General features: G+C 39.2%; 1 protein-coding gene across 1 annotated transcript in view; it reads left to right on the top strand.

Moving 5' to 3' along the window:
- Nucleotides 1-14,706, top strand: part of RNF144B (ring finger protein 144B) — a 53,165-nt gene that overhangs the window by 24,959 nt on the left and 13,500 nt on the right. The window contains exons 3-4 of the mRNA XM_083867160.1: nucleotides 5,267-5,371; nucleotides 13,076-13,136. Coding sequence (XP_083723286.1) covers nucleotides 5,267-5,371; nucleotides 13,076-13,136 — 166 coding nt within the window. The remainder of the gene's footprint in view (nucleotides 1-5,266; nucleotides 5,372-13,075; nucleotides 13,137-14,706) is intronic.

Raw genomic sequence — 14,706 nt, 5'->3', positions numbered from 1 at the left:
TGATTGAGATCTATCTTTTGTCTTTGATACATAAATTATCTAGAAGTGGATTTGAATAGAAACTTCAGATTTCACAGTAAAAGGGATATAGTGCCTTTGTCACATCATTACTTAGCAACGTAACACTGAAGTTACACTTTGAACTCATTTTTATGTTAAAATGAAGAACTGTTATGATCCCTTTGCAGAGTAAATAAATAACCAAACAGGCATCTTTTTTCTTGGTCAATACATAAAAATACCCTCTGTACAATATACTTCAGGGAAATAAAAGGTTGAAGTTAGGGCAGCATGCAGAAGTGTTGAAATGAAAAAGCCATGAATAGCCTGAACAGAATTTTCTTTCTCAGGCTCAGAGCTGACCACAGAAAGCACTTCTGTTTATTACTGAAGAAGGAATCTTTTATATTACTAGTTTGTGCATTCCTTGATTAGGCTTTTCAATGTATTTTTAAAGATGTTTCTGTCACGTTTCAATGTACTCTTTCAACAAACCTTTAGCTCCAGGAGAGGAATATTGGAGCATTTGTAAGAATTTGTCTAAATCATAATCTTTTCTACAAGTCTTGCAAGATACAAAAAACAACAACAAGAAGCATATATATGTTGCATGATAATTTGATCCAGGTACTTTATAGGCCTTAACTTACTAGATACTCATGAGCAGCATTTTGTGAAATAGGTAACTGGATATTGATCTTATTTTATTAAATAGAGGAACGTGATGGCCTGAAAGACAAAACCAGTATAAGAGGAAAAAATCTTGCCCCAAAACACTTGGACAGCAAATTACTGGGAAAAAAAAAAGTCATTATGCATTATGAATCTCAGGCAGAGAAAAAAAAAAAGTGGTCTTCTTTTGACTGAAATTGTCAGTAATTCAGCAGGAGCAAAACATGCTTTGCAAAGCTAGAATAGCAACAAAACACTATGTTAGGTGTACTGAGTTTTACTAGTGGAATTACATTATCATATTTGAATTGATCTCTCTTGCTTGAATGCCTCAGGATTTTATTATGTTTCCCAGAACGCAGATATTTACATGACATAGTTGCTCAGTGAGGAAAATCTGTGTAAACTGAATGTCACTGATTAGAGCACACTTGCAGGTATGGGAATTAAAACTACTTGGGTTGGTGTCTGCTTTTTATTTGAGGGTTGAACATAATGGAATCAAACCTCCAGGGTTATCTGTAGTCAGAAGGATTCTAAACTGTTCAGCAAGACCTTGGTAGATTTTTAGTTTCTTGTTTCAACCATTCTGCCTTGGCTACGTGACACATTAATGGAAACGTGCTGGCTCTGGCCATGGAAAGTAAGAGGATGGCATTAATGTCACTGTAAGCCACAGATCATGTGTTGAGGCTACTCCAGCCACTGACTGCTCTCTGTGCTCAAAACTCACCACACTGCAGGAAATTAGTGGGAGACTGTGGCCCAGGGTGTTGAGATTTCATGATTTCTTGGATGTCAAGATTAAGACCCTTTCAGGCAACGCTTTGTATCACAGAAGGCAGAGCATCTTGATTTTTCCTTCACTTTGAAGAGCAATTAAGTAGCATATGTAGTGTATGCAGTTTTCCTGAGATACTGCTGATTTTTGTAGACAAAATGCACAAAAAAATCTTGCCATTTTATGTCTGTAATAATGTATTCTCTAAAGTGTGGGAGGACACACTGTTGAGAAGGTCAGTCGTGATTCATTATAAAGACATGGAAACATCTTTTCATCACGTTTTTGGCTTGCATCTTTTCAGATACTCTTAGTTGCCACTTCTCAAGTAAGCAGCTAAATTAGTAGCTGAGCTGTAAATAATGGTAAAACCCCTCTGAAAACAGTTTCACTGCAAAGTTAGGGCATATTTTAAAATTTTAGTGATTTTTTCCAATGTTTCTTCTTTGGTGCTAAAAGGGAACAAGAAATTCACATCTTTGGTCATGTACATACTTTGGTAAAAAGCTTAATCCTTCAGCAATAAATATTAAATGCTTCCTTCAAGTTTCCCAGCAACTTTAAGCCCTTCTTGTATTACACCCAAAACCCCTTCTCCAAGCACAGAAAGTCAAGGCAGAAGAAGATTTCATATCTATAAAAATGATTTAACAGGGAGATTTTCTGGCATGTACTTGAATATCTATGGCACTGCACAGCCCAATTGCAAAATCTCTCCAAGTTGAAAACACAGCAACCTCTAAAAGGACCACAGAAGGCTTGGTTGCCCACCTGTGCTCACCTATAACCATGCAGTGGGTTAGAAGAGGAGTCCAGATCCATTAGCAATCCTCAGAAACCTCTGTTCTCCTGCCTCGGTACCCCTAATGACTTAGATACTGCATATGGAAGCTGATTGCAAAATCTATACTGTGGATCGAAGCTCTTTAAGAGCTTCATGCCCATCCTTGTACAGAAGTGTAATTGTCAGTGCTCCGAGCTCTTGTCCTGAGAGTCTAAATTAAGAACAAGCCTCTGGGCTGCTGCTGGGCCTGCAGTAACTTCTCAGGCTTTGTCCTCCCTCTGTAACTACCTGACCTGAGCTGGCCCCAGAATACAAACCCACTGTACCATGCTGTCAAAACAAATTACTAAATATCAGGTGGCACCACAGAGGAGACAGAACCCAGGATCTTAGCAAAAGCAAAAGGTTGCTCTCTCATGCTTGCCGAGAAATTAAGGCAACCTGAATGCATTGGTGAGAGGGAAACATTTGCCCTTCACCAAATGCTGCCCTGAGACTTGATCCAGAAAGCAATCAGGTGTCCCATGAGGAGAGGGACTGAGATGTAAGGAGGTTCTGCCCACATATCTAAGAAGTGCACTCAGCACACTGCAGCATGTGCAGGCCTTGGGGAAGGGACTCTGAGGGCAGAATTTTCTGTTTACATTATTTGTGGAGGAGTCTGTGTACAGGTACAAACCAGGGAGAAAATCTGTGTAGGAGTGAGTACTTGCTGCCCTGTTTCTCCTGTGATATGTGCTGAAGCATGTGTGCAATGCTCAATATGGAGCTGCAGGACAAGGTCACCCACAGCCTCCATCTGCATCAGTAATGGCACTGGAAGCCACCATGGGCTCTGGGCATGCTTTATTTGGGCTTTCCCTATGTCACCTGCTGCCACTGCCCAGACCATGGTGGCAATTGTGGGCAGGGCCCTGGCAGCTCCAGTGTCACCAGGTGTCCACTCCCAGGCACCACTGTGGTTCCATATCTGCTTCTATTTGCTGCTCACTGCTCGGTGAGGGAGCTGCTGTGCTGGGGGGTGATTTGATCTGGTGGATAAACTGACTTTGTAAAAGCACTGTGCCTGGGTGCCTTCGGGATAAGTGGGCGAGAAGATGGGACAGGGCACTGAGACTGCTGTTGGAATGATAAAAGAATAACTCCTGGTTAAATCTGGGCTGATAATCCCTAGGGAGCTAATACTGCCTTCAGAGACTGACACAATTTCTTTTTTGCATTTCACCTATGAGTATCTCCCTCGCCTCCCACGTACTACTTGCACCATCAATTCCTTTCAGCCTGCTCTGCTGCTTTCTTATAAGGGGGCCTGCTGGATCTAAATACATCAGTGCTTAATGAGATACATATTTAAAGTTAGGCTATATCCTAACTTTCTTCTAAGAGAATACACTTCAAATATTTACAAATCAAAAGTAAGTTAATTTAAAATGCCACTAAGTTAAGATGATTCTACTTCCTTGAGCTAGTATCTCTGTATAGCTCATCAGGATTAAGCAAAATGTGGATATGGACATTTCAGTAGAGAGACAGAATAATAAGGAAATCTCATTTCCATTTGTAAAGGTCCTAATTATCCTGACGGTTAAGAGGGAATCAGTTTTCCAATAAAAAATACAAATGAGGAAAATTCTTTAATCAGAGCACAATATGCAAGGTTTTCTCAGAATGGTCCAGACTAACACAGACTTGAATATTACATGCCTATAAATAATAGAACAATGTTTTTTTGAGGAGTTTAAGGCTGCCATACTCAGAAGCGCTGTGATTTCCCCATCACTCACCTATTAGCTTTTGAACTCAGTGCCTCTTAGAAAAGTTGGCAGAGAGGCAGAGGTCTCAAAACCCTGTTTCACTTTGACATATTTCTTGAAAATTGGTGGGGCATTAAGGGAAGAAGTCAGCAGTACCGGGGAGGAGGTTTGTAATGTGGGCATGAAATATAAAACTGTAGGGAAAAAACTACATCAGTCTTACTTTTCATAACATATGTTTATTTTCATTTACAGTAAACTATGCAAGCTGATACCAAAATCTGTCAGAAATCCATGCTTTGTTGTTCTGTTGATGGTGACTTGCAATTTATTGTACGCTTTGCCATTATTTTGAGGAAACTTTGCTGTTTGGTTTTATTTAAAAGTGACCTTACTTACTTACTTACCTGTGCTATTTGGAGGAACAATTCAAGCACTGTTCTTTGGTCCATTGCATGAGTTTTGTGCCATGATTTTACTGAAGACTCTATAATATGTGTTATGAAGAAAAGTTGAATATATTTTAAACTGGCATGCCAGATAAAGTGTGGAGAGAAATAGAGGGCTTTTTGAGCTTGGAGGGAAAGCCTGCTGTTTTAGTAATGGAACAATTTGGAAACATTCATAAAGTGGCCTCCATGCTGAAAATAGACTTTGGATAGAGTAGAGGCTGATGACGAATTGTGATAAATTATGGAAATTATTTGATCTATTGGAGGGGGGGGGGGGGGGGCGTGTTGAGGAGGAGGAAGAACTGGTAGCTGCACATCTTCTAGGGCAGATTATAACCTCCCAACATGGTGCTAAACCCCTTTCCCCTTTTGTGCAACTGAGAACAATAGTGTCTTTCTTGTAAATTAATTCTCCTACAATGGAGACTGCTGGCTGGGAGTCTCAGTTAAGAGCACAGGAGGAAAAAACAAAGGCACAAAGTCTGTTTAATTAGAATAAAAGATACTCACCCCTGCCAAATCCTCCAATCCCAGTTTAGCTGCGCATAGGAGTTCTTAGGGCTGAAAGGCCTGACTTGCTGACTTAGGTAAATGCGGTGCTCGGCAGATGAAGTCATGCATAATTAATTGTTCTTTGTTGCATTCTTTCCAATGTAATGACTTGTAGCATTCATGCTTATAATAATTGATGTTTGCTATGTGCTAGAGCTTCAAGACAGCCAATTAAGGCAGTGAAGGTGGGAACTGCACAGCATCTCTGACATCTGGTTGTTAACAACATGTGGGCTATAACTTTTTTTCCCTTTTCTTTACTTGTTCCTAGTGTCTAAAACAGTACATGGAGTTGGCAATTCAAGAAGGTTGTGGTTCCCCTATCACATGTCCAGACATGGTATGCTTGAACCATGGAACTCTACAAGAAGCAGAGGTATCTATACTTCTCATACTTTTTTCTTTCTCTCTCTCTCTCTTTTTAACATATATCCCCTGAATTTCTTTATTTGCATAATAATAAACATAATCATACATTTTTTTCCTCCCTGTGTTTACCTTTAATGAGCTTTTGGCAAGAGGTCTGACTGACAGGAGGCAATAGAAACAAACAGATGTTTTTCAAGGATTTTGCTCCTTTTTCCCTCCTCCTGTGCCTTGGGGGGGAAGTTCCCTTGGCATCTGAACAGCCTCTGAATTACCTGTGCAGGTGATTTAACCAGAATACCCCGTATCCCAGAATCGCTGAGCCTCTATTAGACTGTCAGTTCAGTCAGATTTAATTCAACTGCAAGCACTGAAATTCTTGCATCTTTCTTAAGAGCAAGAGCTCAGATTGATGGTATGCAAGGCTAGAATTTCCTTGTGTATGTTGATCTTGGGCTGCAGCAACCAATTTGTAGTCCAATATAATCATGCAGGGCTGTATAATTATATGGAAAAAGAGGTACCTGCACAACACCAGGTAGAAGTAGGTCTTAAGAGATATGGAAGGTGTCTCTTGGGATGCACCCAAGGGATGCTTGCTTGCCTGCTTTGTGAGGCAGGAATGTCCCTGCTGGGCCTGAGAATACAAGTAGGACAAAAAACCCCACAAAACAACAAACAAACAAACAAATAAAACCAAAAAACCAACCAGGAATAATAAGATGGCTAAGGGATTGTGATTGGTTTTGTGCATTTTCTCAGCATTTATTTGTGGGAATAAAATCAAGGAGAATTAGATCTCCATCCCTGAACTAAAGAAGAGAAGTTTGTCTTCTGGATTCTCTTGAGCCCTGTGCACACAGATGCCATACCTGTGTCAGAAGTATATAATCCTATTCAAATACCATCAATGACAGTGTGATTCCTGATACCAAAATTGACTTTTTCTCCAGAAAAAAAAAATCTGGCACTGCTTTCCAGCATACATTTGAGATGTTGTGCTTAGTTGAATCAGGACATGGGACTTTCAGCTATGTTTGTTATAGCATGCAGGCATATGATGGAGCCTTTTTTTTGGCTGAATCCAGCTATTGTGAAAAGTAGCCAGCTGTTTTCCTTCCTTCTCTTTCTGCAAAGATACAGAGAGGGTGTACCAATGTCCTTCAACCCATTGCACCAGATTGGCAGTATCTAGCCTTTATTGAAAATATATTTTTAAAGAAAAATTACCAAATGACAGGAAGAATTCTGCTCTGTTCAACCAGGGTAATAATGCTGTAGGAATTAAGAAAGATATATTTTGCCTTAGTAAAGGACACTCCAGGGACATGTATTAATGGACCACTGGCCTAATCCGTGGGTGTTTTTTGGGCTTACAGCAGAATGACTAAACAGCCCAAATGTGCATTAGTGTCCTGTGGATGACTGAATGTTCTGACACTCCCTTTTGGCGATGTGCTTGAAACACAAGCCTTCTTCTTGAATAGCAAACAAATCCCCAACCTGGTTAAAATTACTGCTTATGTATTTTACCAAATACCTACTTCTTTAAAAAAAAAAAAAAAAACAAAAATACAAAAATACAAAACAACAACAAAAAAACCCCAACCAAACCAAACAAAACAGAAAAAACCCCGTAATGACAGAATAGATTGACTCCATTCACAATCTAAAACAACAGTATGTAAACTACAGATTTATATATGAACACTCTCTATTCCTTTTTTTTCCCTCTATAAATAAAGGCTATTCTTTGTGAAAATGTGGCTTTTTAAAGCTATTTCTTAAAAAGCAGAACCTTATCAGATGATACAGAATGTGCTTAACTAGGGCTACTGTTTGGCATGGAAATGCTATTTAGAGTTACAGTTTATTCCTTACACACTCTCAAACTTCTGGTGTAAAAGTATGAGGCTGTTCACCTCTGGGGGATCTGGATATTTTCTCTGGCTTCTGGCAGGACAAGGGTCCTCACCAGGACCCTGGTATGAGGAATGACATATTGCCTGTATTGTGAGGAAAAACAGAAATAAAAGGTTTTTTTTTTTCTCCTCTAAGATAGCATCAGTGTTTTGAAAAGGTGTATTTTTCATGTCATGTTCATTTCAGACTATGTTGTGGCTGCTGTTCATCAGGTGCTGTTGCAATTTGGAGAAAAAATAGCAGTTCAAACTGTCCTTGTCATGGACACGGTACTAAATAAGTTCCTATACTTCGGGCTAAAAGCAGCTCATTATGTTAGCTAAAACAGTTGTTTTGATTGCTTTTTTAAATGCCTTTTGCCGTAGGCTGCACAAGGGAGATATAGGTGAATTCAGGCATAATTTAAAGTGAAGGAAAACCTCTTCATTGGCTGCAGTGCATTTTGGATTGAGCTTTCTTCAATAAGGAAACTGAACAATTAATGACAAAGCTTATATAAGCATTCATAACACAGTATAGCTATGAACACTTAAGTCCTGTTTATTTTCTCAGTAAAATTCTGAAGAGTTCATCTAGTTTGGTCCTAAATTACTAGAGCCTTTTCAAAGCTCATGCCTTGCCTCTGATTCATATTCTTCTTCTATTGCTTTTTGGGGATGGTTGGAGGAAAAAACTCTGGTTAACAATCTAGACACAGAATAGAATTTCTTCTTGTATGTCTCATGAAGAAATGAGCAAGTGTGAATAGTTGGAATGTGTTTCTCTAAAACAGTTGAATATTTCATGGGTGCTTGGGGAGTAAACTGCTTATTCATAGACTATAGGAGATGTTGGCAATAAAGGCTTTACTTTCTGAGGTCCCTCTGGACCTCAGAAAAAAAGTTCCAGGTTTTTTGTTCTTAAAATGCGTAAAGTGAAAAGTCATTTGAACTAGAACATTGTACTTTTCAATATGTTGAAAAGACATTTTCTGAAACCCTCTGGCTTAGGTTTCTTTTTCCTTCAACAAAATCTAGTTGAAACTGGTGTATTCCCCAGCAGTGTTTTTGTTTTGACAAATAGTGCATTCAAACAGAAGGAACTGTTCCACTGAAGTGCTTGAAATCAAGTGCAATCCTAGGTCGTATCTTGACCTGTTACATCTAGATAGCTGCTTGTAGTATAGCTGTCTTTTAGCAGAAATAAGTGAGGAGTGGTGGTGGTAAGGCAATGGTTTTGGCTACAGACTTTCTTTCAAATAGCTGGTTACATAAAATAAGGGAAGTTTAAAAGCAGTCTTGTTAAACAAAATGTTTGCCCTTTCAAGCTCTAATGGTACAATAAACAAAGATTATTTGGATTTCTTCCTGGAAGCAGAAGGTAGAAGGAACATCTTATGTTAATGCAGTTCTCTTTTAACATGCAGACTTCTTCTGTCTAGAATATTCCTGTCTCTCTTGGGAACTTGCTCCATTGATTTAATTGGACCAGTTAATATCTCTAATCTAAATAAGGGGTAATTTATCCTGGTTTGAAATGGTTTTGCTTGGTGTGAATCCAGTCACCAAGTGTAAGTGTAAGCTATGAATCAAGGGAAGTCTCTGCTGCACACAGGGTTTTCTACTGCAGTACTCACTTGGATAATATCTAGGGCATTGTGCTTTGCTGTTTCTGATTCCTGTATTGTTCTAAGGTTTAGAGCATTGATGCAGTGATCCATGTATACATAATCTGATTTGGATTAAAACTGTGCAGCAGTTAGTAAAGGAGTTACTGATTTGGGCTCTCAAGTTTGTGAAGAGTTACCTCTTTGCATGCAGCTTCTGCTTGTTGGCCCTCTGTGCAAATGTGATCCCACACCAGTGCTAACCTGCCAGAGGGTTGTCAGCACTTTGTAAAGTGATGCTGAAATAGGACAGTAACCTAGATCTTAGAATTCTTAATTGTGTTATATTCCATACATAGCCAAACACGAGATCCCACTGGGACTCTGTTTAAAATATCAGTTTTATTTTTAATTTCAAAATTGCTTTATGTTTTGCGGCAGAAGAGATTGAAATGGTAAAATGAGAAGGAACATGAGAAAATGTTGCAGGCTGACCTATCTTTTTCAGGGTCAAAATAAAAATTTTTGTTCTTCTTATTTACTTGTTTTAAAATAAAACCTAGGGGAGAGAGTGAGAGCCTTAATTTTGTTTTTATTTGTTGCTAAATAAGAAAAGAGCTCTTTAATGAAGAACATGAATAATTTAGTATTTCCTTATGACTCTAGTGAGCATGGTAGCTTGACGAAGAAAATTATGGGTGTAATTTCTAGCAATAAAGAGATTGAGCTCTTATACCCCTTTCAAAAGCAAACCAGAGCCCCTGTTGAAGCCATTTTACACTCAAACAGGACAGAACCTCTGTGGGTGGGGCTTTGGCAAAGGTGGGCAATGCCACCCTTTGCAAACTTCTGCTGCCAGTGCAGGATCTGCTCTTGCTGCCTGTCTGCTAAAGTGAGAAGGGAGAAGCTTTTGCCCTGCTGAACTTCCCTCCCTTGGCATTATCAAGGTTTGATTCATATGGGTGTGAAAGGAAGTAAGATCTATTCAGTTTGCTTGATTGCCTCCTTGCATCTCCCTTGAAAGCCTGAGAATAGGTGGAGTAGTGATTTTTCCTTTCCACTATGGTAGCCAGTGTTTAAAAACAGCAGAGTGTTTTTCCTTGGGTCGTGGTTACTGCACTGCCTGGAAAAAATTGCCCCGGTGTAAACTGGACCAAATTATTTTGAACCCTTTCAATTCCCTTTCTTTGCTCTTTTGTCTCATGTAGTAGCAGGGACCCTGGTTATTGTGATACATTTGATGACACAATCTTTTTGGATCCTGGGCAGGGGTCCAGCTGGAGCCCTTTGTGGTAATAGGCCTTCAAAATTTTGCTTTTGTCCATAGATATTTTTATTTCAGGTGAATGCTGCTGTTCTTAGCAATAGCTCTTGTGTGTTCTTGCGCTGTATAGCAAAAGTACTTTAACTGCAGATATTGCTTACAGGGTATGGAAAATCAGAAAACTTACTTTAATTCCTAACAGCTTGATAAGTCTCAAATCGAGATATTTTTAGGTGAGGAGAGTTCTTGCCTGTATTTTTTTTTTTTTTAATTAAAGCACCCAGTATTAAATAAAAAAAGTACCCCAAACCTGTCCTCTAGCATTTTTTTCCTACATTGAATAATTTCGTAGCCTGGAATGAGAAAAGTCTGGTTTTTGATATGCTCATTGTCTTTCTCTTTTGGCTCTTTGTCATCTGCTGGGTTGCTGCTTTGCTGCCTCCCCAGATTTCCATGCCCTGACCAACCCAGAGACATGAGTGGTTGTTCAGGAGAGGAGGTATTTGGGATGGACAGACACCCAGGTGGGGCTTGAGAAACTGTCTGGAAATGAACATTTAGACTGATGCCAAGTAGGAGGAGATAAACACCTAATCCCTTTATTGTACTTATGACTATCCTTCTTGGTTAGGTGTAAATGAGATTAAAAGTTCACTGAGGAAAGGATTTGCTGGGGTTTTTTTTATGGGGACCTGATATTCATGTTTGGGTTTGGTTTTTTTTTTTCAGTTAAGTTTACACTTACAGCTTTCACATGGCACTGAATTCAGGCACCAGGAATTTATGCATTGTTTCCCTGGTGCCTAAAGATATCAAATCTGTGAGAGGCTTTGGCTCAGCACCTCTCAGGCTGACCTGTGTGTGGGTGCCATCAGGACCTGGTTTTTCCAAGCCTGTGGGAGTCAGTGGCACAGGTGATAGGCTATGTGAGTTTAATGCCCAGAGCTGCACACAGGGAAGGGGAAGCTAAGTTGTGAAGAGGATATGCAGGAACAAGAGTGGAGCTGAGTGAAGCCAGTGGGGAAAGCTGGCATGGTAAGCTCAAGTTTTCCCCAGGAGAATGGGAAGCTTTCAGCACTGCCTCTGCTTCCTGTTGAAATCTGTGTTAATATGCATAACTCCGCTCCCACTGTAATCAAAAAGGATGATTTTTAATACATGGGAAATTCCGGGCTCAATAGAACTGCTCTTGAAAAAACTGTTTGTTAAATGTGAAAGCAAGAACAGAAGGACCCTGGCCAACTAAACAATTCACTCAAGTGGCTCTTACAGCATTGAAACTCACTGTTTTAATTTAGTTGTAATGAAGGAAAATTTAAAGTAGTTGCCAATGCTTACCCAGCTAGAAAATGCAGATGACTCTTTTCATTTTGCAAACTATTTATATGCGAAGCTCCCCTGGGGAGGAGTGGGCAAAACTGAAATGATGTGTCATTGCTGAAATTGCTAAACTTCACTCTTTTTACTATTTGATTTAGTTTTTTTATGTTTTCCAAGAGTGTTTCAGCTGACTTCTGATGAACAGGGGAAGAGTTTCCCAGAAAAAATCTCTGCTCCTTACAGTCATATTAATCATAAATATTAATTAATTACAGTCATATGAATCTTTAAATTATGAAATCTTGACATAATTTTTGTATTCATTTTTGGATTCATTTTTGTATTACTCTGGCTTAGGTTAAATGATCCAAGCATCTGCTACAAAATACAGTTGTATGCAATCAAGTCCAATTGATTTGAGATATTAATAAAGCAATTTCATATTTTATAATACAATTTATTTTCTTTTTTCCATCTGTGAAAGAAAATGTATTCACATCATGATATTGAATATAGATTTGATTTTTATCATTATATTTCTTCTCATGAGTGCTATACCCCACAACTGAAAAGGACAGCAAGGACCAGTGTCCACTTCACTAAGGGCAAATTTTGCTCTTTACATAATCTGAAGGACTGTGGTTGGATGCTGGATGTGAGATTTGAAAGCCTGTCACTTTGAACCTGTCAGTTCTACACTGTCTCACAGTGCTGCAAATGATCAGGTCCCAGGTCTTATATTAGTCTAGGTTTATTTACAGTAAAAGAGAAAAATATTTCCAGTGCTGGTGGAATATTACAAACAGATCGGATAAAGAGAAAGATCCCACACTCTGAATCTGACAAACATGTGACTCCTGAAGTGCCTGTGAAGTTTCTTTTAAATACATCCATAGCTGTATGCAGGTTTGGTTATTGGTTTTAAATAGGGCACTTGGTCTTACGTAGACTGTTAATTGGAGATTAGAGCATTTAGCCTTTTAGGCTGGTAGTTTAATTATGGTAATGTGTAAAATGTATCAGCAAAGCCTGTTTGTCTGTGCCAACTGAATTTGTTAACTTCAGTTGGGTTCCCATTAGGCTGCTCCGTGTCGAAGGCAAATTCCAACAGCAGTGGCATTAGCTGGCTTGGCCCAAACCCCACGAAATGAATAAAAAATGTAAACCAGGCTGGCTTTCAGTTCCCAAGAGCTAAGTGACCCCTGCCGTTAACACTGTCAGACATACATGAAGAACCATTCATTTGAGCTGTATTCTTGTGCATGAACAGTGTGCTGCAGTCTCCAGGGCTGGCATCACGTCACCCTTTGTTACACTAAACTAACATGAAATAAAACTGGGAAGCCTGAAGTAAATACGGAATCCACAGAGAAGGTTTTCATGTGCATGGTAAGAAAGACATGGCCTGAACTTCTGGGTTGTGTGTCTGAAATAGGGGAGGTTAAGAACTACTTTTTTTAAGTTTTGGAGAAGAAGTCAGGGTATGGAGGAACATATAGAAAGCAGGAACAAAAAGGTGAATTTGAGAGCCAGCTCAGGAAAGCAAGCGTGTAGAACATAGTGCTTATTAACTCTTCAAAGTCTGTATTTCTAATGCTTATTTTATGTATTTCTCATTTCAGATTGCCTGTTTGGTTCCTGTTGACCAGTTTGAGTTATACAAGAGGCTGAAGTTTGAACGAGGTGTGAACCTTTTTCTTTCTATTACTGTCTCTTTTGTCAGTGCAGGCACCAGTGCTATATACAGCGAGACAGAGCCTCACTCTTGAGTGAGTTAAGGAAGAGACCAAGAAGATATCTTTGCTTTGAAATAGTTTAAGAGCATTCACTAGGTCTGACTGTGCTCCACAGACAAATTTGAAATTCTCTGTTTTGCAGAATCAAAAAAGCAGCATCTTACTGAACTATCAGACTTTTATTCAAGCTTGTGAGCAACACACTCAGATTGTGTGCCTGGGGCTTCATTGTCCTTCTGATGGCACGTTCATCTTGGGTCCTTGAGGTGGTTGTACTGGTAGAACTTGTCCAGGTGCTAGAGGCTGGTGCAGGCCAGGGCACACAGTACTTCAACACATCCATAGGGATCTTCAGAGTTTCTGGGGGACACATGTTCTGAAATGCGATGTGAATTTTTGCAAGCATTCTGCAAAATAGCTTTGCTTACATAGAAGCCTCATGTGTGTTCATCTAGTAGAATTTTTCTTCCCAAGGAATAATAGGTTCCCTCCTTCCTGAGGAAGGCTTACTTTGTAAAGAAGTTTAAAACTGAAAGTCCCACTGATGCCAAGCTTTCCTATGCCCAGAGGTCACCCTTCTGCATCAAGAGATGGTTCCTTGCCAAGGCTGAAGAAGAAACTTGCTAGTCAGAAAGATGAGATCCCATTCTTTGTTTTAAAGACTGTCACCAGCTTGAAAGTTTCAGCTGGAAGGTGCAGTGTTTTCCAAAGAATGCAGTGTGTGGTAGTGTGCAGAGTGGTGTGTCTGAGGCACTGCCCCACTCTGCCTGTTCTCAAACTTTCCTTGAAAGACTGTATTTATATTCTTGCTCTGCATGCCTACTTAGATGCAGTGGATTGTATAAGATAATGCAGAGGTCTATAAAAATCAAGCGAAGAAATGCACTTGAAAAGTCAGTCGGATAGAAGAATATATAAGTTTTTACAGAATCTCATCTGACATGAGTCCTTGTGAATGACCACAAAGTACAAAAACTGCAAAATACTCAAATATGCCCTAGAGTTTATGGGTAAGTGCAGATTGTAGCTATGATTTTCAGGCACTCAGGTCAATCAAAAAGGAAAAAAAATCCTAAACCTTGCTTTCATTTTTTTTTTTCTTTCTCCTGTTTTACCACCTTCTTCTTTATTCTTAATTCCTTACAAAGTTTCTCCAGTTCATAAGCTCATCAGTGGCTTGTATACAGTCCCAGACAATGGAAATCAGAGCTTGTTAAATCACCATATTAAAGGGTTAAGAAAAAGAGACATTCTTACAATACATTAATCTGTTTTATGTAAAACTCTGAAACTATTGGTTTCCTTCTATCTTCTCCTCTATAACTAGCCAAAGCTGAACTCATGATCTTTTGTCCAACTCACTGTTACATCTTTTTTTTTTCTTTCTTTTTATACTGCCTCCCACACAGAGAAGCCTGAAACTTGTCTGTTTTTAAAATCCTCCTTTCCTTTTCTTTCTTGCCTAAGTCTGACACATCCTCTTCCCCCTCTGCTATCTCTCTTCATTATGATTCTAA

This window comes from Zosterops lateralis, assembly GCF_965231275.1.
Source record: "Zosterops lateralis genome assembly, chromosome: 1".
NCBI classification, from domain to species: domain Eukaryota; kingdom Metazoa; phylum Chordata; class Aves; order Passeriformes; family Zosteropidae; genus Zosterops; species Zosterops lateralis.
Note: the sequence above shows the minus strand (reverse complement) of the source record. Positions and strands in the feature narration are given on the sequence as shown.